Genomic DNA, 15,920 nt, shown 5'->3' with positions numbered 1-15,920 from the left:
GGTCCCATACGTATAAACAACAAATTAACACTGTCACATTTAATGTAAAAAATGATAAACAGTTTTGGAAGCATGCATCTATTACTTATAAAATTACTTAAATAACCACAAAGTAGTCAAGTTATCCAGTAAGCCAAGTTTACCAGCCTATTATTAGGCACTTGTTGTCTTATATAGTCAATGTTCATTGCCATCTTCTGGAAGAAATGTTATGGATTGTCAGTGTCACATTCCTTAAGTTGACACGGTCCACAGACAGTAGCAGCCTACATGGTAGTAATAGGTGCCGATCCTGTGGGGGCCTCGGCCCCCCCACACAAATGTCCCTCCACTTTTTCCCTCATGCCGGCGCGCTTGCTTCAGAAACTCTGAAAGACAAACACATGTACGAAAGCTTGTTCGTAATGTCTCAGGGGTCATGCACTGCGGGGTAGTTTTGCTTCGACTGCGTAGCCTAATGCCAGAAGTAATTAAATCTGCAGGACAGTCACAGAGGTAACAACAGAAACAATGTGAAAGATATTAGACACTAGAGCGCATTACAAGTGGCAACCAACAAATGTATGTTGGCCTACACATAAAACATAAATGTCTGACTTTTAATCTCCACGTCTTTACAATCGGTAGGAATAGTCCTGCTGATCAGTACGAGGTACTACTAAGTCAGTCGATAGTCTCTGCAGAAAGGAAAGTATTCTTTTTTACAGTCTATGGGCTACACACACTTGGTCCCCTGACATTTGGTCCTCTGGGCAGGGGACCAAATGTGTGTCCCAGGCTGGGACCGACAGGTCCGTCCGGGGATCCAGCTCTGGTCAGCACACATGGCATATCAAAAGCCTTAATGTAGTATCACCTGATCTCCATTAGGGGGTATTGTTACCTTAATGTTAGGGCAAGAGACAACTGTAGGGCAAAGCAGTGGCGGCCATTTTCTGGTTCCATCGTTCCAGACCCCATTCATTTTTCCCATAGAGATTTCCAAAAATATTTATATCAATTATTTTAACATAGAATCAAGATGATTCATGATTTTTTTTTGTTGAAAACCGCAAAACAAAGGGTATTTATTAAATATAGTATATCATCTAATTCAGTTCTGGCTGAACCGTGCTGTCGCTTTTTACGAAACTCTGCCATATGGTAGATGGTCATGAAAAACTATCAAGAAATAATTCTCACAATCTTTCGTCCAAAGGTGGCGCTATAGCACTCAATTGAAAAATGCCAACTTTGAACAGGTACAACTCATGCCCTGTTTACAGCCATGAAACTTGGATACACATATGTGTCTCCTCATGCTGAACAACTTTCACCCTCTGACTTTTGACCTCTGACCTTTAGATCTCCCACCATTTTGAATTATATGAAAAACAGTCATTGGCTCTTAACTTCTGCATTTTTTCACTTATGGAAAATCCGCTACCATCGTTTTGTCGGCAGAGGTCCAAAGTTCATGTGTAAAGAATTTCGTGCAGATTACTCAAAAATCCCAGGAGGAGATAGATTTTAACTATTGCAGTTTTATGAAAATTATTCATCTGCCACTAACACATACATGCAGACTCACATTTATTTGAAACTTTGCAGAAAGGTTGAGGGTCATTCTAAATATCACTGAAACCAATCTTACTCCAATTGGCCAAAGGGGGGCGCTATAGCAATTTTTTGAAAATTCAAACTTTAAACAGGCAAAAGTCATGCCTCGTTTGGCCGAAAGTCGTGAAACTTGCTTACACTTGTGCCTTGATGCATGAGGAACACATGTATCACTTTGACCAGTAAGCTCCGCCCTTAGATTGTCCGCAATTTTGAGCAGTTTGAAAAACACTTGTTTTTGGCAGTTCTGGCTTAACCGTGTATACGCCTTTTACGAAACTCTGCCATATGGTAGATGGTCATGAAAAACTATCAAGAAATAATTCTTACACTCATTCGTCAAAGGGTGGCGCTATAGCACTCAATTGAAAGTGCCAACTTTGAACAGGTACAACTCATGCCCTGTTTGACCTACAGCCATGAAACTTTGATACACACATGCGTCTCTTCATGCCCGACAACTCTTTCTCAGAGACCTTAGTGTCAACCCCTGATTTATATATTTACATTATATAATATTATAAATATTTATATATTACATATAGATGTAATATATATTAATATATATATATTAGATGTTATATATATAACATAATATTTATATATATATATATATATATATATATATATATATATATATATATATATATATATATATATATATATATATATATATATATATATAATATATATTTAATATATAATATATAATAAATTAATATTTTCATTGAAACAATGAGAATCTTATAGAATCAATTCTTATGCAGGAAAATCGTCATTCAAATTTGAGCAAGAATCGTGCAGCACTAACACACTTGTTTGCCATTTTCAACCCTAAACCTGAAAACTATACCTGTTTGTGCACCGGTGACTCGCACCGGAATTAGCTGATCTACAAGCTCACAATACTGTACATCGTGAGCTTGTAGATTGGCTATTTTCGGTGCACGAAACTGGCACGCAACTAAGTATTAAATCAGGCATAACTCTAACCCCCACTAAGGGTGTGAATCTTTTGTATCCCGCGGTTAAACTCGATTCCAAAATTCATTCATTAAACCTTTATCTATTTTCTCGGAAATACATTGAGGGCAGAGCCCTCATTTTCAATGATGCCGATTACAGAAGGCATAATACGACAGTGTAAAAATATTGAAATAAGAACAGCAGGATAAAATAAGTTGTGTATTGTGAAAACAATAATAAAGACACCTTAATTAAAACAATTTAAAACAACAAGATTGGCGAGCAAGTTTCTAAATTGCCCCAGTGAGATCGTGGAGTCAATATTTAAAGTGCATTGCAATTCATTCCAGGTAAAGGGAGTGCTAAAAACAAAGGCTGTTTTACCTTAGCTCGGTGTAGGCCCTAAGGACAAGTAATTCGTGTTTGATGAATGAAAATCTATTTTCGATGCAAAACTATTCTCGATTCAAAACGATTCCCAAGAAATGTTATGCTTGTTAATTTTATTTCATTTTACTTGAATATCACCCATTATTTTAAATATTAAATATTTAAGCCTTGGGGTCAGATTGGGTGAGGAGGGAGAATGAGAGGGTTCCAATCAAGTGTGGCTGTAGATTTGTGGGCTATATGAATTAATAATCACGTCAACCAATTGCCCTTCCAGCATCACCAGGACTTCGATAGATACGTGTCCACGAGGAAGCAGCCAATAGGGTGCAACTATACCCGTCCGGGAAATGGGATGTACAGTTCCTGACCGTCAGATGCAAGCATGAAACTATTGCATCCTAGTTAATAATATAAACACATAAGACACATATTTCCCAGTGAATCTCTTAGTTACACCAACATTTTCTTGTCAACATAGTTTTGTTGTGAGGAGATTTCTATTTTAACCATATAAACCATTTCTCTTGTGAGGACCAGGGAAATTTTCCTCACAGTGGCCATTTCTCAAATTATACTATGTTTGTGAGAACATTTGACACACACACACACACACACACACACACACACACACACACACACACACACACACACACACACACACACACACACAGAGAGAGAGAGAAAATACAGCATGCAGCTGGTAATAATATGACTTGTCATTTATTCTTGTTTAGTGTTGCGTAGGATGGTAACTGTCACTATGTAGTAGGGCATTACGATCCGTGGGCTTTCTGTACAGATTCATATTTAATGTATTGTTTTCTTTGATAACCAGGATGTCAAGAAAATTCATACTGGTCTGATCAGAGGCTATGGTGAACTTCAAAAACTGACTAGCCTACTGTGATTAAGGAAAACATGAATAGCTATCAAATCAGAAAAACTTCATCAATGTAGTGCTTCCATAACTGGATATGTGACAGGAAAGGGTTGCTCGGATTCAAAATCAGATTGGTCTCAAATAGGAAGATTTTTTTTGTGAGTACTACTTCAGTGAGCTCTTTGATGCATGTAGTTCTAGGTATACACTCTGTCCTCTGGTTAAGGAAGTATTCAATAGCCTCTAAGCCACCTTGGTGAGGAATATTTGTATAAAGACTCTCTACATCGAGTGTAACCAATAGTGAATAATTTTCTACGGGTTCTATGGTTTGTAAAACCTGAATAAAATCACTCGAGTCTCTCACATAAAAAGGAAGTGAGAGAACACGTGGCTTCAAAAAATAGTCTACAAATGATGATATATTTTCTGTAAGAGAGCCAATTCCTGAAACAATTGGTCTACCAGGAGGAACAGTAGTGAAACTTTTGTGAATTTTGGGCAGAGTATATAAATAACAGGTGTAACTGGGCAATCAACTCACATATATTCATATTCACTCTTGCTGATATCCCCTATATCTAAATACTGTTTGAGAGTGCCATGAATATGGTCTTTAAACCCTGGAGTAGGATTTGCACTCATTTTTTTAAATAAAAAACCTCATTGGTAAGCTGAGCGTGTATTTCACCAACATGTCTTATATGGAAGCATGTTGCGCAGCGAAAATAGCCGATCTACAAGCTCTCAATGCGTCTGCGACGCTTGTAGATTGGCTATTTTCGGAGCATTTGAAATGGTCAAACTGGCTAAATGTTTAGAGGCATTTTCCATAAAACCCTAATGGTCTCGGATATGTCATAAAAGCAAAGGTTAAAAGCCTCAATCTGTAATTTCTTCACCTGGTTGGCAGTATGTAGAACAGCAGGAATAATGTTACTAAAACATAATCAAGATTCATTTTACATATTGTGTTAATTGTTTAGGAAACGGTGCTAGTGTCGGGAGGGCTCCTTTCACACTGTTTCATAAATCACATAATAAGACTTGGTCATACACATTCTTTCAGTCGTCAGATTTTATTTTGCTTTAATCCATGCAGTGTGAACTGAACATTATAAACAATTGAGTTAAAACACATCAGTATTTTGTCAAGCGACATTTCAAAAGGGCAATATGACATATTTAGAACCACAATACCTTATACAATAATAAGTAAGCTGTTCTGATATTTTATTATGGTGTTATCATTTTATTATCAGTGATTCAAGTGACAGCAGGGTTCATAGTCTACCTCAGCCCTTGTGCTTTCATAAAACTATTGTAATGTTTAATATACTGACCTCATCTAACCATCATATAACTGTACTTTATATGTCATAAAGACATTCATTCAACGTGGTGATTCTATATTAAAAAAAATGTTTTTAAAGTACAATACAGTTAAGTACAAGTGTAAAAGTATCATAATAGTCTGATACATTTTATAGTAAAGTATCTTGATTCCTCAACATGATTACTACTGAGATCATTTAATTTCGACATGAATCCCCTATTAATTACCATTACCTTTAAAATCATTCAAGTAATCCTGTTATTGTTGGCATTAGTACTATTACTGATATAATTAATACATCAGCATTATCATCATTATCATCATGTTGAACTAAATGATGTTGTTCCAGAGTTACACTGATATTTCATGGTAACATCTTCAGAGGGAGAGTATGACCGGTGCCAATGTATGGAAAGAGTTTGTCAGTGAAAGTGTGTGTGAAGGTGCGTATGTGTGTGTTAGTATCAGGATCAGAGAATGACAGCGTTCCTTTGTTCCAGTCCAGCTGGACTCTGATCTTCTTGGGGGTTTGCTTCACTGAGAGATCAGTGACCGACCCTGGTGGGGAGTATGCTTTGTATTTACCTTCATATAACCATATGCTCCAGAGTTGACCCCCACTGTCTCCTTTCCTCTGATAAGACTCTGCTAACACACCCAGTGACCAGAATGTATTGTCTCCAACCTCAACATCCCAGCTGTGATTCCCAGAGTTAAATCCCTCAGAACCCAGTACACTGCACAGAATGTTAAACCTCTCTGGGTTGTCAGGACGATGCTGTGTCTCTCCATGTCCCACACTGGTCAGATCATCAGACAAGATGAGTCTTGGATGGGCAGTGTTGGGGTCCAGAATGACAGGAGTGTAGGAGACAATGTCCTTCATCTTCTCCCAGACTCTGAAGGTCAGGTTCTTCAGGTGTTTGGCCTCGTCTATCAGTGCTCCTGAGACCAGCTGTGGGTCCTGCAGTGTGAACTGGACTCTTTCCACTGTGGTCTTGTAGTTCTGCAGGAATGAGATGTCTTCAGCTCTCAGATCCTCCTCTATGGCTCTGATTGTGTCTGAAAGGGTTGATATCTCTCTGTTCAGACCCTCAACTTTCTCCTTCATCATCTGACTCTTCTGCTGCTCTTCCTCCCTCAGTGCAGTGATCTTGGCCTCCTCTTTCTCTTGTAGAAACTGATGAAGCTTCTTAAACTGTTCCTTCATCTGCATCTCTGTGTGCCGGGCCCGGACCTTAATGTGTTCTGCTGTTTGGTCAAAGTTTGTTTTAACTTTATTAAAGACCTCCAGTTTCTCCTGTAAAGGCTTCAGTGATTTCTGGACCTCCTCCTTGTGATCCAGTGCAGCTTCATCGATGGGTCTGAAACTGTGTTTGATGTGTTTTTTAGAATCTCGACACACAACACACGCTGGCTGTTGACATTCCAGACAGAAGAGTTTGAGTTTCTCAGCATGCAGACTGCAGAGAACCTCAGACCCTGTTGAAGCTCTATGATGTCTCTCCTGTATGAAGGCCTCACAGAGGTTCTTCAGAGCCAGGTTTCTGGGTGGATCCACTGAATGCCTCTCCTTACAAACTGGACATTCTTTTATTACCTTCTCTCTCCACCATTCCTGCAGACAGGCTTTACAGAAGCTGTGGCTACATGACAGGATAACAGGATCTTTAAAGATGTCATGACACACCGGGCAGGAAAAATCCTCTTCTGAGAAAGATGACTTAGATGCCATTTTCCCCTGAATTAAGCAACAAACACTGCTCAATAGGAAATCAGCCGCCAGTCAGTGGTGGTAACACTCCCTCTAAAATGTTCCCTGAAGTCTGAAGTTTACTTTCACTTTGAATCGTGGTCAAAAAGTCCATTCAGCTGACAGAGTCAGCAGCAGGTTCCAGTGGTATGGGATAGTATTCCCTCCTGTAGCTGTGGAAATACAGTCTGTCCTCCTCACTGGAAGTTGTGTGTTTGAAGGGAAATCTTATCGTCTGTCTCTCTGTGTGTGTAGACAGTGAGGAGTGTGCTGTAAGTTTCTGTTTCCTGCTTTCTGTCTGCTGAGTCTGATAGGGGCGGAGCTTTGACACACCACAGAAGTGTTGCAAAGTTCACACACACACACACACACACACACACGCACGCACGCACGCACGCACGCACGCACGCACGCACGCACGCACGCACAACGCACACGCACACGCACACGCACACGCACACACACACACACACACACACACACACACACACACAGTTGGCCACTGAGCAGCTCATATGCTCCACACACAATACATATTGAATGGTCTGAATGAGATTTGTCAAAGTCTTTTATTTTTCATATTTAGTGTAGACAGGGAACAATAGAGAGAATGGGATAAATGTTTTAGTTTTTTTCATGGCAGCCAAGTAAGTCACTGCATGCCATAAAACAGTGCTGTCTATACTGTTGGAAAACGGTGTTTTTCAAACTATGTGGCCAAGCCACACCAATGGGCAATCTCATTCTCTACAACAGTGGTTCTCAAACTTTTTCATGTCATGGACCCCCAAATTGACATTTATTTGACCCCATCTTAAAAGCTTTTGTGCCAGGGACCCCCAGAAGAAAAGATTTATAAAAGTTAAAAAAAATAAGAAATAGCAGATATGAGCTTGTGAGCTTGTGAGCTTGTAGATCTGCTATTTTTGAAAACCAACATATAAATGGATGAAGTGGTTAAGATGATTGTGATGCTATATTAACTATTTTGCTGAACCCCACTTTGAGAACCAATGCTCTACACACCTTTTTTCTATCCTATAATACAAGTAAGACGCGCGAACGCGGGAAGCAAACGCAGCTCGAAAATAACAATAAGAAGAATCGAAAGGAATGAGCAATTGTAGAGAAGTGGGTGGTACAGTTTTTGTCTTTTTTAAATGGTTATGTTTTTTTGTTGTGTTTTTTTTTTTTTTTGTAAATGTTTTTACGGGGCCAGAGCTCAGCTCTGGACCTGTTTTATTATTCGCTTTATTGTCTCCGCCAGGCCGAAAGGCATGGCGAGAGAGTATGTTTTACCCCCTGCCCGTCCGTACGTCCGTCCGTGTGTCCGTCCGTCCGTGTGTCCGTCCGACCTTTAGATCTCCCACCATTTTGAATTATATGAAAAACAGTCATTGGCTCTTAACTTCTGCATTTTTTCACTTATGGAAAATCCGCTACCATCGTTTTGTCGGCAGAGGTCCAAAGTTCATGTGTAAAGAATTTCGTGCAGATTACTCAAAAATCCCAGGAGGAGATAGATTTTAACTATTGCAGTTTTATGAAAATTATTCATCTGCCACTAACACATACATGCAGACTCACATTTATTTGAAACTTTGCAGAAAGGTTGAGGGTCATTCTAAATATCACTGAAACCAATCTTACTCCAATTGGCCAAAGGGGGGCGCTAAAGCAATTTTTTGAAAATGCTAACTTTAAACAGGCATAAGTCATGCCTCGTTTGGCCGAAAGTCGTGAAACTTGCTTACACTTGTGCCTTGACTCATGAGGAACACATGTAAGCTCCGCCCTTAGATTGTCCGCAATTTTGAGCAGTTCTGGCTTAACCGTGCATACGCTTTTTACGAAACTCGGCCATATGGTAAATGGTCATGAAAAACTATCAAGAAATAATTCTCACACTCATTCGTCAAAGGGTGGCGCTATAGCACTCAATTGAAAGGGCCACTTTGAACAGGTACAACTCATGCCTTGTTTGACCTACAGCCATGAAACTTCGATACACACAATGCGGCTCTTCATGCCCGACGACTTTTGTGGTCTGACTTTTGACCTCTGACCTTTAGATCTCCCACCATTTTGAATTATATGAAAAACATATATTGGCTCCTAACTTCTGCATTTTCCCGTCTCTCTCTCTATCTCTCTCTATTCCGTCTCTCTCTCTCCTCTCTTCTCTCTCTCTTCTCTCTCTCTCTCTCTCCTCTCTCTCTCTCTCTCTCTCTCTCTCTCTCTATCTCTCTCTATTCCGTCTCTCTCTCTTTCTATTCCGTCTCTCTCTCTCTCTCTCTCTCTCTCGCTCTCTCTATTCCGTCTCTCTCTTTCTATTCCGTCTCTCTCTCTCTCTCCTCTCTCTCATCTCTCTCATCTCTCTCTCTCTCTCTCATCTCTCTCTCTCTCTCTCTCTTTCGGTCTCTCTCTCTCTCTCCTCACTCTCTCTCTCTCTCTCTCTCTCTCTCTCTCTCTCTCTCTTCCGTCTCTCTCGCTCTCTCTCTCTCTCTCTCTCTCTCTCTCTCTCTCTCTCTCTCTCTTCCGTCTCTCTCTTCCGTCTCTCACTCTCTCTCTCTCTCTCTCTCTCTCTCTCTCTCTCTCTCTCTCTCCTCTTCTCTCTCTCTCTCTCTCTCTCTCTCTCTCTCTCTCTCTCATCTCTCTCTCTCTCTCTCCAATTCACTGGCCCCGTATTATTGCTGCTTGCAGCTATATTTAAATATTATTTTTCTTCTTCTTCACAGAATCAAATGTTTTATGGTCATGATTTACCAGGATCCTGATGCTTAGGCTTAAATTAATTGATACAAATATTTTGGAAATCTCTAATTTTGGAAATCTCCCACAAAATGGCCGGAGTGGCCATGACATTTTGTGGTGCCACAGATAGAAACCCCATTAATTTTTCCCATGGAGATTTCTGAAAATATTTATATACATTATTTTAAGCCTGGAACCAAGACAGGCTACTGGTGAATCATCACCATAAAACATTTGATTCTGTGTCAAAAAATTGAACATTTACTTATATTCAGTTTCGAATAATCTTTTTTTACGGTTCATTTGGTTCATTATATTTTGTCCAATCTGTATGTTAGAGTATGTAATGCAATATAACTTATACAATTGTGGTGGTTGTATTTGGTCTCCATGCTCTTCTATTCAGATATTTAGATCCTGGTTTGACACAACCTTTGGCACGATCCTGTTCTGGTTTGACACCAATTTTGACCTGAAGGTCAAACTTCTATTTCTCCCCTGAGCAAGCAGGCAGGCTCTATTAGCTCAGTGGTAAACATTTCAGCACTTGTGCGGGAGACCCCGGGTTTAAACCCAGGGTAGAACAAGAAGTTGCATAGTGCAGCTTAAGTAAGTCTTTTAGACTTTTAGTAAAGTATCTTTACACAATACTCACAAGAACACTACATGTATCAAAAGAATCAATCAACGGTTTACTTGTCACTCACTCATATAGGTACAACTACAAGCAGTGTTGGTTGTGATATGTTTCACAAGACTGCGCTAACAATACCAATACAACATACACAAGATAATAGAGATGATACTGGATTGTAAGGAAAAAAATAAAGTAGTAGCATTAGTTTCCTTTGTATTGCCTATTTTACTTCAGTCAAGGAGGCCTTAGGGGTTTGAAATGCTGTTTTTATTTATTGTACACAATACACATTTAATTATGTGTCCACCAGATGGTAGCAGATTCAAACGTTTTCAGAAGGCAAAATCCAAGGAGCTATCCATCCCCTGTCCAGGTTTAGACCCCAGCATTCATGGAATCAAAATTGGATCATAATCTGTGACAAATGCAGAATTAGAACAAGCACATAATCTGTGATAAACTGCAACCAGCTTTCAGTTTAGAGGACAGACAGACTGACTGACCTACAGCGTGGCACTAGCTGCATAGTTGCAGTTAACTACTTGAACCCCAGCTTGCCTATTCTGGGGGGCACATTTGTCAAAAATAGCAGATCTACAAGCTCACTGTGTACTTGCTGATTGGCAATTTTTGGCAAAGAGATTTGGTGTAGATGGAAACAAGCGGGTAAAGTACAGTTGTAACTCAGGTCTGCTTAAGAATAGTGGGTTTAAGTGGTTAAAAATCCTTGGGACAACATCTCTCTGAAGAGGAGCAGCTGATTGAACTGAGGAGTGCAAATGTGCAAAGGTGTCCATTAAAACAGGCGTGTTGAATATTTTAGCTAATGCCTTGAGCTAAAGCTCTTTGGCCAGAATGCTACCTGAGCCATCAGGAAAAGGTTGTCAGTATGGGTCAGTATGCATCTATGAAACTGTGGAGGAAAGATCTTTTTTTCTCTTCTTTTCTTGTTCCTTTTCTTTTTTTGAGAGAGAGGATGTGATCTGGACAATTACTGTAATAGTTTGGCATGAGGTGAAAACTCTGTGCTTGTCCTTCTCATACAGAGAAGGACAGGAATGTTGATGTTCTTCCTCTGATAGCATTCACATGTGTCTCATATGCAGATTGCAGGAAGACAAGAAGGAAGCATATTTAGGAAATTACCTGTGTTTCCTCTGAGATGAATACATGAATGGGTGTAGCCTATCTGGTATTCAAAGAAATATTGCTCTGAATGTACACCAGCTTTGTAAAGCAGCTTCAGGGTTGTGACTCCCATCTTCTCTTGTGGCAAGTGTTGAAATTACTGTACCCAAGTCACTTAAAACGTAGGCATTTAGCAGACACACGCTTATCTAGAGCGACTTAAGTGCAATATCTTATCAAATGAAATGGCATGAAACTCAGTCAACTAGGCAGCACTGGCCCAGGAAGGTGCGTGGCATGGAATCGGAAGGTTTCCGGTTTGCTCTTCTTTGTCAAAGTGTCCTTGAGCAAGACACTTAACCCCTTACTGCTTTCGATGAACAGGTTGGTGCCTTGCCTCTACCATCGCTGTGTGAATGTAATGCACATTGTAAAGTGCTTTGGATAAAGGTGCTATATAAATGCACCATTTACCATTTATTTAAATGCATAATTTCAACCAACAGTAGGGTGAGTGTTCAGGTAGAAACCAACAGTACAACAAAGTAACTATAAAGGGAAACAAAAAAAGCATCTGTTTACCTAAATAACATACTTTAGTTGCTGGTATTTTAAATTGTGTTATTTGTCCTCTCTTTTCATATAAAACATTTTAATATATAAAAAGTTCCCCTTTTCACCCGATATCTGAATAACAGCTCATTTGTTTAGACCCACGCAGTCATCGTTCATACCCTTCACTGTCCTTCTACTATGAAACAATCAGTTGCATCCAATCAGTTCCTCAATCACAGGACAGAGTGAATTAGACTTGAGTGTATTGACGAGGGGCCGAGGGAATGTTACCGGAATTGACATTTGTGGTAGAACATGAATTATGCACATACCAGTTGGCAAACTTTGAGCCCATTCTGACAGCTCATTACTTACCGGTCCCCTTGGCGCAGTGCCATTGATTGGAACAGCAATTTTCAAAATGATCATCAGACTTTTGTAATTAACACCGCTGTTAGCCTTTCAACTGGACACCTGGCATACATATAGCTACAGTAACAGGCTTGGTCCCCTGAAGAGTCATCCTAAAAATAATTTGTGTGGGTGTGTTAAACACAGTAAAATCCTCAGTGTTCATTTATCCATTTGTAACTCAGAGTGTAAAAATGTAACCAAATGGACCTGTACACTCACAAAATTACAGTAAATGAACACTCAATGCATAGTGTATGAGATATTTATTCACAAAGTATATCAGTAAAACTAGAAGTACTGAATTGTAGTCCTCAGTGTTCATTTAACACTGAGAGTGTACAAAAGAATGAATTAACACTGAGGATTGTACTGTGTATGGCATTATGAAAGACCTGGACGTGTGTGTAACATGGGGAGAGTGTGCTCTAAATCAGTTTTAAAGTACGGTTTGGGACCCCCAGTGGTCCCTGAGGGGGTTCCAGGGGGTCCCCAGCAAAATCTGTTTAACCACTTGCCAGCTCACAACACGCCACTACGCATTGTGAACGTAGTTCTGATATTTTCAAAAACATCTTGGAGAACAAAAAGGGAAACATTCAGAATCTTTCTTTAACATTTTAACAACACAAATCTTTTATGGGGGTTCCTGCTTCCTGGCACAAAATATTTTGGCCAAACACACACGGCTCAAAATGCTCTACAATTCCACCTGAACGGACTGACCTCACCGCCAGGTCACTGTCTTGGTTAATGTATTGGTTCCTCTGGAAAGGCCAAGGTTCCCCTCCAATGCACATTGTAATTAATTATTTGTGGCTGCTGACAGCTTGGGTTGCAGTGGGGTGGGTTCTTTCTTGATTATAGAAATGTACTGGAAAGTGAAGTGGCTACGACAGGCTCTGTTTTAGTTCCTGTCTGTCTGTGTGTGTGTGTGTGTGTGTGTGTGTGTGTGTGTGTGTGTGTGTGTGTGTGTGTGTGTGTGTGTGTGTGTGTGTGTGTGTGTGCGTGCGTGCGTGCGTGCGTGCGTGCGTGCGTGCGTGCGTGCGTGCGTGCGTGCGTGCGTGCGTGCGTGCGTGCGTGCGTGCGTGCGTGCGTGATGTCTGTCTGTCTGTCTGTCTGTCTGTCTGTCTGTCTGTCTGTCTGTCTGTCTGTCTGTCTGTCTGTCTGTCTGTCTGTCTGTCTGTCTGTCTGTCTGTCTGTCTGTCTGTCTGTCTGTCTGTCTGTCTGTCTGTCTGTCTGTCTGTCTGTCTGTCTGGAGTGTAAAACTCTGTGTAAGTGTACTCATGTTTGCGTGTGCGCGTGCGTGCATGCGTGCGTGCGATGATTAATGAAGTGAACAGGTCAGCGTGTTGGTCAGACTTATCATAACAGGATCATAATAATTCATTCTGAGCAGGTCACAGAAGGTGACAAGAGTTCAAGGGGTCACTGAAGGAAAAATAATACATCTTCTTCCACACAAAATCGTAATCTCAGGGCATGTCTCCTCGCTGAAGAGAGATGCAGAATCAAGGCATCATGGCTCATTCTAGGGTTGCAAGTTAATCGATTATATTCTTAGCGATGATTCTATTCAATACTTTTTGATTTATCGAATGATAATTTGATTTGATAATTTGTCTTATACTTGATATATCAACGAATCGATGGGAAAATTCTAGGATGATTACCCACTTGAGCCCTATTTTATACTTCACTACTTGATCACTTCACTACTTGATCGTAACAGTTTCACAGAAAAAAATTACAAAATAGCTGATCTACAAGCTCTGATGTATTGTGAGCTTTTTTTTATGGAAAAAAGGCAATTTTCTGGAAAAAAATATTGGGGGGGAAAAAAGCTACATTTATACCCCCCCCACCAAGAAACGATTATTCTTTAATTAAAATCCATGATAATTTTTTGTAACGGATTAAATCGATTCATTTATTTTCTTGTAGATCTGCTATTTTTTTTTTTACTATTTTTGAAACTTTTTGAAATCTTGACAATTTCAAAACTATTTCTGACTATTTCTGAAAATATAATGGCAGCAAAAATGCAAGTTATGATTTTGTGCAACATGTATAAAACTTTGGCCTGCATCCAAAGAGACAACTCTCCCCCCACCTGTGATCTTTCACATACTGGTTTGTATTTGTCCTGGATGGAGGGAAGCTTGCATCCACTGATGTGCTCAGCTGTTCGCATGACCTTCTGCATTGCTTTGCGGTTGAGGTCAGTACAGTTCCCATACCAGACAGTTATGCAGCCAGTAAGGATCCTCTCGGTGGTACCTCTGTAGAAGGCCCATAGAACATTGGGGCCTATACCAAACTTCTTCAGTTGTCTGAGAAAATAGAGGCGTTCCTTCCTCACCACTTGTTCGTCCCAGGTGAGTTTCTCTGTGATGTGGACTGAGGAATTTGAAATAGCTGACCCTCTCCAATGCGGCAAAATCTAGTATGTAGGGTGGTGTGCTCTGCTCGGATTCCTATATTCCGCAATCGGCTCGTTGGTCTTGTGGATGTTGAGGGCCAAGTTCATTTATTTCCTCAGCTTGCACAGTTACTCAACCACTCACTAAGCTGATGACCAGCTCATTTATTTTCATCGGCCTAGATAGCTCAGTTAATCATGTTCTTGTTTACTTTAATTGTCAATTTTACCTTGCCCACATCTCCTGCCCAAGTCAAATTCTAAGCTACTTAGCCTGACCTATGGTTATCCCGCTGACTCTTTGCTTGTAGGTTAAATCAATACGTCCAGTTGTCGCTGTGTAATTACTCCTCATCGAACAGAGATTGACAGGGGACATGTGTTTTAAGATATTTAGGAAGGCACAGTCTTCCTTCTTGAAACAATTAACCACACATGTTAATCTTGCTGCATCTTTACACAATGGTCTTAATAACATTATGGCATTACAGTAAATGTGTATTATGGTGCTCTCAAAGACAGATTACTTCAGCCCTATGTACTCATGTGACCACTGGCACTGAAGAAAATACCAGGTCTACAAGCTCACAATGTGCTGTGTTGCAACGCTATTTTAGCTATTTTAGAAAATTTAGAAAATGAAGTCTTTGAATACATTTTAAAAAATTGTCACTTTTTTGTTACCTTTTCATAAAAAAAAATATATTTCCTTTTTTTGTTTTTGTTTAAAAAAAAAATTATTCCACAATTTTGTAGCCCTATATTTTCACCCAGTGCCAATAAAGCTTGTAATCCTGGGCGCTACTCTCCCTCTGCCAGCCTGGAAAGAGCCCCGAACTGAGCTCATGCTTCCTTCAACACATCAGGAGTGAGCAGGCCGCTTCTTACCACCTGACGGGGGAGTTTCCCAGGTAGGACGTAGCGCGTGGAAGGAACACGTTATTCCAACCAGTTCCTTTCCCCTCCATCAGGTGCTCCGGCTGACCAGGGGGAGGCAGTATAGAGACCAGGATTGCTGCATGTTTTTTGTGAGGGTACCTACACAGGGATATTTCATTCCTGCGCGAAGGGCAGCAGCCACGGCTG

General features: G+C 40.3%; 1 protein-coding gene across 1 annotated transcript; it reads right to left on the bottom strand.

The window, feature by feature from the left end:
- Positions 1 to 4,635: 4,635 nt before the first annotated feature.
- On the bottom strand, positions 4,636 to 7,203 carry LOC308091950 (nuclear factor 7, ovary-like). Its single transcript, XM_080437721.1, has one exon. The coding sequence runs from the start codon at positions 6,907 to 6,909 to the stop codon at positions 5,539 to 5,541; it is 1,371 nt and encodes a 456-aa protein (XP_080293847.1). The 5' UTR covers positions 6,910 to 7,203; the 3' UTR covers positions 4,636 to 5,538.
- Positions 7,204 to 15,920: the final 8,717 nt, after the last annotated feature.

This window comes from Gymnoscopelus braueri (assembly GCF_963280865.1).
Source record: "Gymnoscopelus braueri genome assembly, chromosome: 1".
NCBI classification, from domain to species: Eukaryota; Metazoa; Chordata; class Actinopteri; order Myctophiformes; family Myctophidae; genus Gymnoscopelus; species Gymnoscopelus braueri.
This window is presented reverse-complemented; position numbering and strand designations above follow the sequence as displayed.